Here is a 15,891-nt window from a genome sequence, read left to right on the forward strand (position 1 = left end):
GTTGTTGGCATCAACTGATACCAAATTATATGGGTCTTCTGGTAGCTACACACTAATAATAACTTGACCTACTCCACATTTCTTAGATGTGGCTGCACTGCAGACTGTAATTGGTCCAACAGATCTCTGTTTCTGCTTTCCCAAGCCTCTGATTGGCCGGATAAGAAATTCACTTTTTTTACAGAAGGCATTTTCTGCTCCCTTGAAATGATTTTTAGGGTCATTTTGGTCCTTTTTGGGAGCAATTTTATTGAACTATGACTTAATACTGTATATTTGCAGTGCATATTGGAAAATAAATACACAATTTCTACCACTAAGATTTGTTTTATTTTAAATCATACACCACACTGCCGTAAACTGGCTGCAGGCTGTACAGAAGAGGATGGTACATTTTACGAATTTTCAAAGGCATTTTTGCTCTAACCCCGCCCCCCCTCTCACCTGCTCCTCGTCTCCAATGGCGGCAATGTATCCCAGGATGCTCTGCGTCTCCTCCTGGGACATGCCCTTGCTGATGTAGTACTTGAGGAGGCCGCAGAGAGAGGCCCGGATGGTGCGGATGTCGTCCTCGCTCAGATCGCTCTCCTTATTGCTGTTCCTCCTGAAAATACACAGCAGATGACAATGACGTTTTGTGGGAAAAATAGAAGAGAAATTATAACGGGGAAATCTCTACAGCTGTGAATTCTGGGAGATGGAGGCCCACCCGTAATTGAGGCGTATGGTGTCCAGCAGGAATTGAACTCCATATTTTTTCCTGAACTGCTTCCTGTTGTCTTTGATGACGGTGGACATGTACTGGATGTGACCTTTCACCGCAAGAAAACACACAAGAACACAACTCAGAACTGGTGATAATCGCAATCAGACACACACACACATACACACACACACTATATAGGCCTCACCGATGCGCAGCGGGAAGTCTCCCTGGTTCCAGATGCTGAAGTTGAACAGTAGGTGTGTGTGAAGCTGCTGCAGCAGAGCCTGGTTCTTCTCATAGGTCACCTGCTCCACCAGCAGCTGGACGGCAACCAGCACGCTCACATCCACCTGGCCCGCCGGCAGCTACACACACACACACACACACACACACACACACACACAATGACAAAACACAGAGAGATGAGAAATCAATTACAGATAACACAGGTGATATAAAACTGTTTTTTTAAGAATATCTCACCTTAAAAGAAACAAAAGTCTTACAATATACAGGTACATATTCTGCACTTTGCACTTAAGTATTTAAACCATGATTAAGTTTGGTAGCGCACAAGTATAAAGGAATGAACCTCCATGACGCTGTTGCCATGAAAGAGAAAAGGAACACAACCATTTACAGGGCGGGGTGGGGTCGCCTTGCCTGGAAGAGCTATCACTCCATCTGAAATATTTTCTTTTATCTGAGTCTCAGTGGAGAGTTTTAGTTTCCCATGGTCTAAATGCTGAGGCGGGGGTATTTCCACCCCACCCAATACAAACATGCAGACATAAATAAAAACACAGACACTTGAGTAACGATCAAAGAAACAAGAGGAGATGGGGAGGAGAGAAAGCAAATGAATAAAGAATGAGCAACTGAGGGAAACAGACAGAAACAAAGACAGAGACAGATGCAAAGAAAAAGACAAACAGGCAAAAACAGAGACAAACCTAGAGACAAGAGACAAAAGCTATTTGAGCTGGATAAGTTTTACTGGAGGAGGTCCTGTAATTTTAATTATTACCAACAGCATCCATAATTGTAATCCAGTATGAGTCTCCGTAATGTAATCATAGGTACAAGATGGCCTTTCACATCCAGGCTACATGCAGAAATTTGATCATAGAGATTCTTTATCCCATACAAGACCTGTCCTTGTAAAACTAATCTAGTTCAAATAGGGTTAAAAACAGAGACTAAAGCCCTATCCACACAGGACTAGTATTATGTAGGGACCTGTGTAATTAATGATTCATTCCCCCAACCTCTGCATCTTGTGAAACACATTCACACAGGATAACGAAATTGGCTGAAATCACTGGTGACAACTGTATAAGGTCAAGATTTTATAATTTGACGAGGAAGATGTACCCGATTTGCATGGTTTAATTAGGGGTCCAAGCACGTAGTGCTGGAACCCTATTGTATTTGCTGGAATTATTCTTCTTTCTTTCTTTCTTTCTTTCTTTCTTTTTATCCGCTAAAAGTATCTGCAGCTCAGAAACCGTAAGTCCTACAGCAGCCATATTTGGCAGGTGGGCTCCTATGGCCCCCCACTACTCAGGCAAGGCAGCCCATGCACATTTGGCCAGATGGTGGCGCTATAACAAGCAACTTTACATTTTGGCCAATAACTTCTGAACAGTGTGCCGTAGACTGAAAATTCTTGTGTTCCTAGATTCTTTGGAATGTGCAGAGTCCAACCCATATATCACTTTCAATGTCCACCATATTGTATTGTCTGCCATTTTGAATTATTTAAGAAACACTTTTTTCGCAACTCCTCCTAGGTAAAGCATCAGCCTTTCATGTGGAAGGTTGTGGGATCAAATCTAGACTTGTCCTTTCCAAAGTCATTAGTCATCAAGGACAAATAATAGAAAGTTTGGCCGTTGTGAACAACTCCAGCAATGTGGTTGCAATGAAAAGATTACCTTGACAGAAGTCACGGGCCAACACAAAAGCCGGTGTTAGACTGCATGTTTGATCTTCACAAAATGTCAGTTTTTGTGTGTGTCTTTCTACCTTCTGTAATGTTTTGTCTATCTGTCTGAAATTGTGCTTGGACCCCGCAATCGCTGCTTGCGGCTATATTTAATATTGATATTTGTGAATAGGGCTAAACGGACCTTCTGCAGCAGGGCTCCCAGTGTGGCGATGGCGTGTGAGTGCAGCAGACTCTCCTGGTTGATCAGGTGTCTCTGCAGGAAATGCTTCAGCACCAACAGGAAGGTGGCCACCAGGTTCTTCTCCAGGCGCGCCTCTGAGAACAGACAATGGAAAATAAAAATAGAACTGATTAAAACTGATAATGTACATTCAATTCAAAAACTGAGAAAAAAACGAATACCGCCACACTGCAGGCTATCTGTAGGTTTCAGAAAGGCAAGTTTTAGACTTTTCTAAATCCTTTTTAATCCTACCTGGAATTGAATTTAAAATGAAGAAACAAAGCAGCCTATTTCTGATTGAACACATCTAATGAAAGTTGTGAAACTATATATGGGCAGGATAAGAAAAAAGGACACAAGGAAATTGATTGTTAAGGGACATGAAGTCAAGCAGTAAAGCAGGATATGTATCGCAAAGAAACCTGTCATTGCATTGTAGACATTTCAATATGCTTTAAGGCTTTAAATTTAGATAATTTATGTTACGTTTTTTTCAGACCTTTTAAGGACCCTGGATACCCTGTACTGGACACTGATTAGGTGCAGGAACAGACCTGAAGCCCTGTTAGAGGGGAGGATGACCCAGTCTCCGTCGGCGGGCGTGGCCACGTCGGGGGTGATGAACTCTGACCCGGCTGTGGGGTCGCTGGTCTGTTGATCGGGGGTCACCTGGACTAACTGCTCCAGGATGGGGAAGAGCACTGGCAGACCGCCCACACAGTTGATCATATCCTGCCACAGTTACAGTAGCAACACGTTAACACAGATGTGACTCTAAAAGTGTGGGACAAATGTTTTCCCTGCTAGCACATTTTTCAGATCATCAAGAATTAGAGAGTGTATTGGATCTTCCTCCTACCTTGATGTCCCAGTTGACGACTTTGTTCCCAGTCAGGCGTCCATGCAGCATGTTGGGAGACAGATCCAGACAGATGGGGTTCCTACAGGCCTGTTGACAACCAGGAGCATGTTTAGTTAGCACAGTGGATCCCCTACTTTCAGTCAGTCATTGTTCCATCAAACAAGACCATGCTTAAAATATGATATATAACCATCCAGCTATGAATGGAGGTGGGACAGTGACTGGATTTGGAACCAGTCTCCAAAAACAAATTTCCCCTGGAGGAACCATCATATTACTATCTGACACAATACTGTACATTCACATGCACTACACTCCTGCTGTGGCTGATTTGAAAGCTATCAGTGGTGTAGTCCAGTCACCTTGGGTGAGTAGTGCAGCAGCAGTTTGGTTGAGAGGTCGCCAAGCTCCGCCTCCTGGGCTTTGAATGGAGAGATACAGTTTGGACCTGGGCGGATGAGAGAGAGAGAGAGAGAGAGAGAGAGAGAGAGAGAGAGAGAGAGAGAGAGAGAGAGAGAGAGAGAGAGAGAGAGAGAGGCAAACAGGTTTTTAAGGCTTTTTTAAGGCTTGCTTTTATTTGAACTATCTGTATCTGTATTCTTTTTTATTTTCTTGTTGTTTAAATTACTATGTGCATTTGCCCTTTAACATTTTATTCTCTTTCTTCATTTATTGTTCACAGTTTTATTTATTGCCTACATTTTTTACTTATCTTGTAACGCACCTTGTAACACGGTGTTGATAAGCGCAAAGGTCATTATTACTTCCTGGTCTCATCTACATGTTAAATCTTTTCCTCCCTCTCTCTCTCTCCACCTCACCATTTCTCCCCCTCTATCCAATCTTCACCATCACTTCCACTCCACTTCCACCCTGCCATTCATTATCTTTGCCTCTCTCACTACTGCAAACTTTCTATCCCTGTCGCCTTCCATTCCTGTCTCTCTCTCTCCCTCTCTCCCTCTTGGCTCACCGGCGCTGCAGATGGCTTTGACGTGGTTGGGCTGGAGGGGTTCGTGAAAGACCATGACGCTCCCCAGCTGTCCCTGCAGGGAGGTGGGGCTTCCCCACTCGCTGTCCTGGGTCCCCGCCGAGATCAGCTTAGTCACCGACTCGGGCTTCCCCCCCAGCAGCCCGCCCCAGGCCTGCGGCGACAGGATGCCCCCGAGCGAGGAGCGACCGGAAGGGGCGGCGGCCGAGGAGAAGGGGGGGTCGGGGATCTGGGAGGGCGGGGGCGTAGTGGTCCGGTGGCCCGCTGAGCCGATGCAGCAGGAGGTGAATGGCTGGGGGGTGAAAGATGGAGAGTCAACAAACAAAAGCTTAGATGATGTGCACATAACACTCCTTCTTTCCCTCTCAGTGTAAACAGACATACACACAGCACACTGCAAAACCTACAATCTATAAAACAGATAGTTCCATTCTCAGTTCTGATTGGCTGTTCAAAGCTGTTGCAATATTCATGATAAACACACAGCTGTAACCTGCACAGCAGTTAATTTGAAGCTACACTAGGTAAGATTTCATGAAGAAATACAACCATGTAATCGGCAGTGTTGTAGATAAAAAAAACAGTCAGAATTAACATTAAAGGGATGGAAAATGGAAAAACTGTGCAGGTCTCACCTCTGTCATGGTGGGATACTTCAGGGGGGCAGACAGTTTCTGCTGCCCATCCACGTAAATGTAGACGAGGCTCTGTCCAAACGGTCTCTTTCCTGGCACATGAACCACACCGATGCTGTGCTGTAGACAGACACACAGACACGACTCAATCCCCTACAATTATGACATTGCTGCTCCTAAATCAGTCGTGAAAAGTTTGGTCAATAGCCATTTCTCTTCTCAATACCGGGTGCCATCAGTGCTGCCAGGCTACGCCGTGGCATATTCAGCGTTTCCCATACTTGGACTTATTTGTGGTGGCCCACCAAAATGATCAGTGAGGCCCACCACAAGTCCACTGCGAAGACTGATACGGTAATATTTAAACAGCACTTGTATAGACACTCGTCTTTCCACTACGTAGCCTTCTACCACCACAAATAACATAACACTGCTGTCATGTGAAAACCTTTTGACTCCAGTTTTGGTGATTTTCATGTTTTAGCTTCAATGATCAAGGATTATACGGTCCTTTATGGGTTGAAAGAATACAATTTTACAACCCCATGGCTTATAAAAGCCTTTGCAAATGCGCTGGATAAACTGAAATAAGCATGCTAGCAAGCTAAAAACATTATTTATTTCCTGGAAAGTTGACATTTTAAAGACAGGAGATTTTCACCTGACATGTCTGGGAAAGCATTCTGCTACTTACCATTTCTGTCTATATACTTCCACATTTCAATGGCACAACCCTTTCAATAAATGAATGATGACTCTACTAAATGATGTCATTAAAACCAGCTGTGTGACTGACTCACCCAGAGGGAGTCACAGAAGCAGTAGTCGGGCAGCATGACTGTGACATACTCCTTCTTGGTGCAGACAGCCACCACCAGCACCCCCGCCGAGCTGATGAAGGCCTCGAACCCCGTCCCTCCCGGGGTGAAAAAGCTGCAAGGGATGACATAAAGGAAAACACCCTGAGCAGCTCCATCTTGACATAGGTGCCTTGATGTTTCAACTATCTCTTGCTCTCAAGGCTGAGAAGTTTGGGAATTTTACAAAAAACAAACAGACAGACAGATTCTCCGCTTTCTTTCTGTCCAATTTGTGGGAAAAGGATTTTTTCCCCCTCTAAATAAAGCCATATAACAGGAATAAGACCATGTTCACACTATTCCACTTTTTTCCTAGAAAAAACGTTACCACATTTTGTGCCAATAATGAAACACGGGATGCACAACACTCTTCTTCATAACTTGGAAAAGAAAATTGAATAGAAACACTTGGTCCAATTTACTTAATTTTCTGTTGGCACTTGGCAGATAATCAAACATCACATGATATATTATAACCCATCACCTTAGTGCTCAGTGAGGACCAACATAACATTAATTCAGTACAGAAGAGAGTGGGAAACAGCACATCACTCAGCACTACTTATGTCAGGTGCTAGAACTCTTTTGTAAGTACTTAGTTTAGTACATTATGTTTGTACACTTTGAAGTTAGATTGTGTTGTTACACTGTTGTAAGTACATTATCTATTATTACTGTTGTCATTACTGTCAGCTGCCTTTGTACCATGAAACACAGCCTCTTTTTTCTCGTGATTGGGCGTTCCACAAAAAAGTAGTGGACGCCATGTGCACTCGTCTAGAACGTTCAACTTTTCAACTTTATAAAGTGATCTGTTCTGCCTAAAAATGCCAAGTGTGGTGCTTTTACCAAAGTGGCAGCTTTCATCACGCCTTGTGGCTGCTCTCCAATGACTTTAATGTTAAAAAGGCACTGGCAGTTTGACAGAAGTGGAACAGTGTGAACACGGCCTAATACAGTGATTCCTCACTCCCTCGTTTTCTCCTCCATACTTTCCCTGTCTATCCATCCCTCCATTTCTCCCCCCTCCTTTCTTCTCACCTGTACAGCTGTTTCCTCTTGTCTCCCTTGCTGGGTGGTCCCTGCTGGTCCTGGTCCAGTGACAACCAGGCCAAGAAGCTGAAGGCGGCGCCGGGCCAACGCTGCACCGTGGGTACGGCGATGCCGGCCATGCTGGGCGACAGGTCGAAGTACTGCATGGCGCTCTCCAGGCCCTGCTTGCGCACCATGGCCAGCAGGGCCCTGAGTGCGGGGCCCACGTACGGGTGCCCCTGTCCGGTCTCCGGGGGCCTGAGGAGGCGCAGGAGCCCCAGGAGTTCCCTGGCGCTGAGGGACTGGGAGCCCAGCGAGCCCAGCAGCCCCAGCAGGCTCTCGGCACAGGCTCGGTGCAGCCGCTGGTGGCGCTCCAGGGCGGCCAGCGCCCGCACGGCCATGGCGGCGTTGACGCAGGTGGCGCGGGTCTGGCGATTGAGGCAGCAGAGGCGGCGGAGCCAGTCGGCGGTGAAGAGCTGCAGCTCCGACGAGTCCAGCTCCGGGAGCCACTGGACCAGCAGCAGCAAGGGCTCCACATTACTGATGCCCAGGAGCCCCACAGAGGTGTGTTCACCCTCCACCGCCTGGACACACACACACAGAAACATACACAGACACAGATAGAGACACACACACAGTGGATTAGAGAGTGGTACCGAGTCAATCAGGCGCCTACAGACAGATAGCAGTGAGACAGACGACCAAACACAGATACAGATAGTGAGACCAACAAATGTCAGACTCTCTCTCTCACCATGTTCATCAGCTCTTTGAGAAGGTGTCTGGATGGCTGGCCAAGCGAGACGAGCACTTCATACAGGTGATTGTAACCAATCCGCTCCTTGAACACCTCCTGCAGGGGCGGGACATCTCAGTAAGCATGTTTGTTGGTGGATGGAGTGGTATTGCTGCATTCACCTCATATGGGAATAACTGTCGGAACGACTTGGAAGTGTTCACACGTTCAGCCATCAACCATTACAATATTAACCACGAATGAAAAATCTGGCAAGTAGTGGTGTCCTGCCATATTAACAGTTGTGATCACAAAATGAGATTAAAAATAGTTCAATTTATGTGCAATGAATATATCATTTCCTACACTTGGCTGAATCCCAGTGCTGAGTGGACTTATGGACTCAACACACTGGGACCTCGCCAACATATTGTCAATTTCCAACGTTTACAAATCTGAGAGATGGAGTTAAAGAGAAAATTTTGGTACCGTCCTACCCTTCTAAATCAAGAAGACTACATCAGTTGTGCAATAATAAATCTCACCCAAAGTCTGCATAAAAATGGTGGAAAAAGTGCATTGCTCAAAGGAACTTTGATGGCATTTGTGGAGGGACTTCCCAGCTGATCCAGGGGTTCAATCTTTTTTTTTTTAGGTCTATATTATTTTATTTGAAGTTATTAGGACTATATTTATTTGTGTACCCTTTACCTTTGCAGCTGGTGATTTGTGCATCACCGTCGTCAGGGCTTTGATGGTTGCTACGGCGAGGGAGTCCAGTCGCCCTTGAAACACCTGAGAGAAAATCACACCTGTCAGTCATCCGCTACAGCCAATCACTGATTCTTCCAGTGGTGAGGGAGTGTGTAGGGGGGAGAATGTAGCAGCAGCATGATTGGACATGAGTAAAACCTCCTTTTATTCCAGCTGAATGTTACAGCGCTTTTAAATGGGCATGCACACAATTTAAAGCCACATCCATGAGCGGGGCTTTTAATGATAAAATGATAATAATCAACTTAGAAAAAAAACAGGCATGCATCACACTTGCAGGAATAAAAGGGAGAATTTTATGTGGACACCTAGGTCTGCGTTTATATTAGTGTGCGTGCATGTGTGTGTGAATACATGTGAGTAAAATCATCAATGATGGTTAGTGCCCCGATTCATGGTCCTTGTGTTTAAGAGGTCGCTGCAGTAAGAGCTGGTATCAGAGTTCGTACTGCAGACTTTATAGTAGAAATAAGGAAACTGTCTTTCTGCTCCAGGTGAGAAACAAACCCTCCAACACCGTGAAGATCTGACTGGAGCAGGAAGCTTTGAGGGCTTGGTCAAAAAAATTAAAATACCCACCTCCACAAAAACAGACGGACACAACCACAAAGTAGCAGCTCACTCTTTTTTCCTCACACACACACAGAATGCAGCCCATAAAACACATACCAAGTCATGAAAAATAACAAAAACAGCACAAACACATCTCCATCCAGCTCTGTCCTTCTCATGTACGACACGTTCTGGGTCATTAAACCCGGTGTTTCATCTGAATGAACATGCAGCTATATACTAGCTGGTCCAACAGAGTGTCTCGGACCGGCTGGAGAGGGACTGTGGTAAAAATAAAAAACACTCAGATCATCATCAGCGAGTCCAGACCACCTCAAAACCATTGACATCTGTGAGAACACAAGCCAGGCCAATGTGACAGCATTCCAGTGGAACCCATAGTTTACCGCAGAAAACCAGGATAACGCGGGGGGGGGGGGGGGGGGGGGGAGGCCGGAGAGGCGTGAGGGAACTGAAAGTGGAAATAAAGGAGGAAATAAAGAAGAAGTAGCTGTGAAGGAGGCGGAGAGGTCACTCCACAGCGAGACGGCAAAGCTGCGTTGCCATTTTGTGCCTCGGGTTAGTTCTGGTTTGGGAATTTTTCCGTTTTTTCAATGTTGTCATTTCAATACACCTTGCACTGTATAATCTCTCTACTGTAAGATAACTGACGACTTTGATCTATGAAGCTCTAGCTTGCGTTTTTACGGGTGTCCTGGGAAACGACAAAGCCTTACTGCCTGGAAACCCGCTGAACAGGCTGCAGCATCTGCCCCTGCATCAGGTTACAGCTGCTTCACAACAAAGCACTGGTGTGTGTGTGTGTGTGTGTGTGCGCGCGCATGCACGTTTGTCCACCTGCATTCACATTATCCAGATCAATGGAGGGATTACATCTTATAAAAGGTGGCTCTGTGTACAAAGAGAGTTCAGTGGAAGCTGGTATACACTGAAGGGAACAAGTGACTGTTTTGTGCACATAAGATGGCCCAGTGAATGGGCTCAGACTGACAGTCAACACGACACCATTCAACAGCCGGTCCTCAGGTGGACCAGCTTCATGTGTTACAGTTGCAAACAAACAGGCCAGGTAGTCAGCCATGCCCATGTTAGGGAGGTATTCAGCAGAACAAATAGTGTCCAAGACACACAATGATGGCAAACTGATAACTCTGAAGGGTTTTGAGTGTGGTGCTATGGTTGATAGCTCCCTATAAGATGCTTACAACTGACCTTTTCTATCTGCTACATTTCATGCATCATGTAGTGATTCATCAGGCAAGGCAAATAAAAATGATGGCTTCAACGTTTGACATTTATCACACAGTACAAATTGGCCTAATTCAACATTAATTCTTGCGTGTTTGGAAACTGTCCGATAGGCGCACATCACACCTGGGTCAAACAGTATTTGCAGATCATTTGCATTCGCTTTAACCTGCTGGAGTACCAGATAGGTGGGGTTTACTGCATCAGGATAATTCAGGTAACATTAGGTAAGTAGTCAATACCACCAGTACTATCACAAATAATGTATTGTATAAATACTGCATAAAATCCTAATACTGTGTTGTCTAACTGCACAATAATAGGCCAGTAAGTGATTGCCAAGGTCGGGGTTAATTCGATGAGTGGATTTTGTTTTTCGTCCTTCAAAACAGGGAAACTTCGTCTCAGTGTGATCCAATTATAAATAATTATCTAGAGCAATGCAGGGTGAGTGTCTTGCTGTGGAGTGGCCGTCTGGCTCTGGGCCCGTGATGAGGTGAGAGTGGTAGGAGCTGGCAGCAGCAGGTAGAGGGTTGGGGGGGGGAGCAGGTGGGTGAACAGTGGGGGGACGGGGTGGGGGGACGGGGTGGGTGGAGTGGGGGGTCTCGGCGGTACCTGAGTGTCCCTCTCTCCTGTCAGTAACCTGTTGTTGGTTATATCTTTCTGGTCCTTGTCTGCCGCCGTGCACCTAGCGTTAACCAGCTGACACACACAACAGGCAATGTGTCAACATAGCATGGAGGAGGAGGGGTGAGAGAGAGAAAGAGAGAGAGAGACTTGGAGCGAGGAAGAGAGAGAGAGAGAGAGAGGATGGTGCAGGGCAGGAGAGGAGAAAGAGGTCAGGAGTGGAGGAAGGGGTGAGAGGTTAAAGGTCAAGACCCTCGGCGGGGGTCGCTGTGTGGAGGTGTGTGTTGGTGTTCCAGCCTGGCTGTGGGGAGGTTAACATGCGATGTGGGCAAAACACTCTCTTCTCACACTGGAACTTTAACAAGTCCTGAACAAGACAGATACAGTATATGCTGCATACAATGGAAGTAGGCTAGACCAGACCGGGATAAAAAATGTTTCCAAATAGGACTTCAAATATTTGAACAACTGTAGTTGCACCTGATTTTTAGTAGTTGCACTTAAAGATACAATCTACAGTTTAACTGACCATCTAAATTCTGGGCACCTTCACATAATATGTTCTTGGAGAGTTTAACTTGTGAATGGAAAACAAGCTTTTTATTATTTTTTTTACACCTATCATAAGGTGCAAAGCACTGCTTTTCTCCAGTGTTAACAGACATTACAACTGCGAATAAATCTTTTACATCCTCAAAATACATACTGTGAGTCCATCTATCAAAATATCAAACAATAAATTTCAGAATTAAATAGGCCTTCAATTCAATAAATCATTACATAAATAAAGCCATTGCTGGGGCGACAGTATTTCAACAGGGAATATCACACTGCTATTGCGGATTAGGCCTTGGAAACATCAGTTACAAGAGAAGATAAATCAAGTGCAACTCACAATGTAGGAATAATGTTCTATTTTGCCCGGTTCTGGGCTAGACATATCACCTCCAACTTGTTATGAGGAAGGTGTCTAAGAGCTCAAAATTACCAAATACAAGATGCACCCACGCACACTCAGCATATCTGACCTGTGTCTAAAGGCATCGTGGGAGAGAGAGAGAGAAACATGTGTTGTTACCTTGCTGTTCTGCAGCAGTCTTGTCAGATGCTCAAAACAGTTACTGTTGAGGAAGATGGCTTGTAGAACTGGCCTGTCTGAACACAGGAACATGTCCCTGATAGTGTCTGAGAGAGAGAGAGAGAGAGAGAGAGAGAGCGAGAGAGAGAGAGAGAGAGAGAGAGAGAGAGAGAGAGAGAGACAAACACAGGGAGACAGGCAGAAAGAAAAACCAGAGAAGGTAAAATAAGTCACATTAGCCGGGTTTCCATCCAAGTATTTTTATACAGCAGAATAGACAAGCTGAATGGCAATGGTAAGTTTTCATAGAATTCCTTCAATATCGCAAAAAATGCTCACTCGAGGCTTTTCTTGTCAATAAAGACCATATTCAATAAACAGTGATGGAAATGCATTAGTCAAATAACTAACACTGCACCTCCTCCACCCCCTACCTAGCATGTTTACTTGCAGCGCCACAAAGCGGCTCTCCCAGTGTCGGCCCAGCGTCGGCGCCCGGCCCTTGGCCTGCTGCTGCTGCTGCTGCTGCTGCTGCTGCTGCTGCTGCTGCTGCTGCTGCTGCTGGGCGGCGACGGCGGCCGCCGGGTCCGAGTTGAGCAGCTTGAAGTAGTTCTCCAGCACCGAGGCGATTTCCACCTGCCGCTGGTCGGAGCTGGAGGCCAGGAGCCGCTGCACCACCTCCCGCAGGCAGCCCAGCGTCAGCAGCGCCTTGCGGTCGGGGGCCTCGCTGTCCCAGTCCTCACCCTCGTCCGAGGGGCAGCTGCCCATGGAGCAGTCGGCCAGCACCCGCATCAGCACCTCCATGGTGGCCGGGGAGATGGCCTGCAGGGCGTTCCTCTGCCAGGGAGGGAGGGAGGGAGGGAAAGAGAGAAAGACAGAAACAAAGTGGGGGAGGAGGGTGGGGGATGGAGTGAACGGTACGTATTAAGGCAAGGCAAGTCAGTCAAGATAAGGAGAACAGAACAGAAGACAAACTGCTCTGTGACAACTAAAGACAAACAAATACTGTAGATAACACAACAGAACACAAATTTCTGGGAAAAAACTGATGAAAAATTGAGAGTGCCTTCCTTGGTTTTTGTTCCAAAACAGAGTATGGGCCAGAAAGCGAGTTTGAAAGGCAGAAATCTGCACCTGGCCAAGTAATCATTGAGTCACTGGTATTGATCAACAGCTCTATCAAACCCCCAAGATATATTATAGTAATTTTGTGCTATGGGGCAGTAAACTCTTTCTTATTGCTCCTTCAGATATTAATGCACTAACCCAAAACCACCATTAATAGAACTGTAGAGCTAATAGAACTATACTGTTTCATGGAAGAATAACATCTAAATTCTTAACATCTTATTTAATGACTATTGATTGGAAATAAAAGATTTATGGATTCTTTATTACAATGGTGTGTGACTGCCTGGTTTACAAAAGCAGTAAGCTGCTTGAGGCCGAGCTTTGCTGTGATTTTGGAACAGCTACAAGGTTCTTGCCTCTTAGCTGTTCTAAAACCACAACAAAGCACAGCCTCAAGTGACATATTACTTAAAACATAGATATGTGATGTTGCCTTCTTTTAGGAATGCAGAGCACTCGGCTGCTACATTACAGTGTGAAGAGGAATCTGCGTCTTCACACATGCTTCTGAAACAGTAAACATAAACGTGTGTATTTCACCAGAAGGGTCAGAGGTCAGAGGTCAGGGGGCTTCAGGGTGACCTCAAAGTTACAGGACGGCCTCTCTGCCCTCCAGGCTTACCTGACCACCGGCCACTATGGCTCCAAACAGGTGCAGCAGGCAGCATTTCAGACTGTCCTTCAGGTGTTCGCTCTCCTGGAAGCACTCTGGAGAGGGGAGACGCACACACACACACACACACACACACACACACACGCACACATACATATGAGTGCATTAGTCGGATCTGTGGGTGTACTGTTATCTATGCAAATATACAGAATGGCCGCAAAATGACTCTACAGCCTGAGAGCGAATTGTTTACGTTCCTGTCTTTTCAACTACAAACACTCGTTCATACACACACACCTTTATCTCTCCTCTTTACTGACTCCTACATACATACTCTTGCGCACAAGCAGGCCCGATGAAATCTGAAAGCCAGAACACACAGCGCACACAGTGTACACACACACACACACACACACACACACACACACAGAGGGATGAGGCCCTGCCAGTAACCTGTGGGTCACGGCGGTCCCAGTCATCCATTAACTCATCTGTCAACACGTCCCACTGGGCAAAAGTCATGTGACCTTGTGGCTCCTTGGTGTCTGTTTCCTCCTTCACCTCCATCCCACAGCTAAATCCCATTCTACCATCTGTAGGTCATTTCCAAGGAGAACACACACACACACACACACCTAATGCCAATATTAGCCAATCTGTCACATTTTGCATCTCACAATTTTGGCATTGGTAACTGGTTTTCCATCTAAGTATTTGTATGCAAATTAGGATGTGTCAAATTTTGATTAAAAAGTTTTGATGCTCACTTGAGGCTTTTCTTGTTGATAAACAACTTATAATTCAATATTGTACAAACGTTTTTACCCTCCCTTGAGGTAGAAAAGTGTTTTGTCGCTTAAGAAATTACTTAATTTTCATTTTATTTATTGCGACATTTCAAAAGTTTGCTTAAAATTCACTTGACAATTGGATGGAAACAGCTAGTGAAATCCATGTTGGTGTAGTGCGTTTTCAATTTCTTTGACATTTTGTGCCCAGTGTTTTCCTCAAAATGGGAACACTGATATATGAGAATAAACTATATAAATGGGGAAAAAAAGGAATTCATCTATCTTTTTCTATATTCAACCTCTTCCTACAACACTCCCACACACTTGACCCTCATGCACTTTGCATATAAATACACACAAGTCATGAGCACACTTGCTTCTCATTCAAGCATGCATGATAACACACACACACACACACACACACACACAGTCTGTCAGGTTGGGTGTTATCTCTGGTGCCGATACCAAACCGCAGCAGCCACACACACACACAGGACAGAAGGGACTGTTTATTCAAAATGGCCGCCAGCGTCGCTGAAGAGGCTCGACAGACACCATTCACTATCAGCCCATCTCAACGCCTGGCAAACAGAGCGAGGACACAAAGACCGGATTCATGCGGACTCAGAGAGGGAAGAGGAGGCAGTGGGAGAGAGGAGGCATGGGAGCTCTTAGGGAAAAAGCTGGAGAGGAGAAAAGAGAAGAGAAGAGAAGAGAAGAGAAGAGAAGAGAAGAGAAGAGAAGAGAAGAGAAGAGAAACTCAAAGTGCTTTTCTTTTGTTGCAAAACAAGTGGTATGATTCTTCACAGCTCAGAATATCTTGTTTTAGGAGACAGAACATTGCAGCTGCTTGGATTTTGCAGTAGTCAAAACTGCAATTTAGATTTCTTTTCCTCAATTAATTGTGGGTGTGTTTATGTTCATACCTCTGTCCATGTGTGCATCTGCAGGTGTTTATGTGTGTGTTTGTTGTGGAAAGAGACAGACTGAAAAAGAGGGAGCAAAATGAAGTGAAAAGGAAGAGAGAGATTTGAGAGGGGAAGAAGAGAGAGAGAGAGAG

At 45.4% G+C, this 15,891-nt stretch overlaps 1 protein-coding gene across 2 annotated transcripts in view; it reads right to left on the minus strand.

The window, feature by feature from the left end:
* nbeal1 (neurobeachin-like 1) overlaps positions 1 to 15,891 on the minus strand; it is a 57,029-nt gene that overhangs the window by 23,883 nt on the left and 17,255 nt on the right. For both annotated transcript variants that reach the window (XM_078291138.1, XM_078291137.1), the window contains exons 8-24: positions 14,050 to 14,135; positions 12,731 to 13,133; positions 12,297 to 12,403; positions 11,207 to 11,293; positions 8,708 to 8,791; positions 8,015 to 8,113; positions 7,270 to 7,844; positions 6,169 to 6,301; positions 5,369 to 5,488; positions 4,716 to 5,025; positions 4,105 to 4,190; positions 3,740 to 3,829; positions 3,435 to 3,612; positions 2,839 to 2,972; positions 912 to 1,071; positions 710 to 812; positions 445 to 604 (exon numbers count right to left, since the gene is read on the minus strand). In XM_078291138.1, the coding sequence (XP_078147264.1) occupies positions 445 to 604; positions 710 to 812; positions 912 to 1,071; positions 2,839 to 2,972; positions 3,435 to 3,612; positions 3,740 to 3,829; positions 4,105 to 4,190; positions 4,716 to 5,025; positions 5,369 to 5,488; positions 6,169 to 6,301; positions 7,270 to 7,844; positions 8,015 to 8,113; positions 8,708 to 8,791; positions 11,207 to 11,293; positions 12,297 to 12,403; positions 12,731 to 13,133; positions 14,050 to 14,135 (2,915 nt within the window). The remainder of the gene's footprint in view (positions 1 to 444; positions 605 to 709; positions 813 to 911; positions 1,072 to 2,838; positions 2,973 to 3,434; positions 3,613 to 3,739; positions 3,830 to 4,104; positions 4,191 to 4,715; positions 5,026 to 5,368; positions 5,489 to 6,168; positions 6,302 to 7,269; positions 7,845 to 8,014; positions 8,114 to 8,707; positions 8,792 to 11,206; positions 11,294 to 12,296; positions 12,404 to 12,730; positions 13,134 to 14,049; positions 14,136 to 15,891) is intronic.

This window comes from Centroberyx gerrardi, chromosome 21, assembly GCF_048128805.1.
Source record: "Centroberyx gerrardi isolate f3 chromosome 21, fCenGer3.hap1.cur.20231027, whole genome shotgun sequence".
NCBI lineage: Eukaryota > Metazoa > Chordata > Actinopteri > Beryciformes > Berycidae > Centroberyx > Centroberyx gerrardi.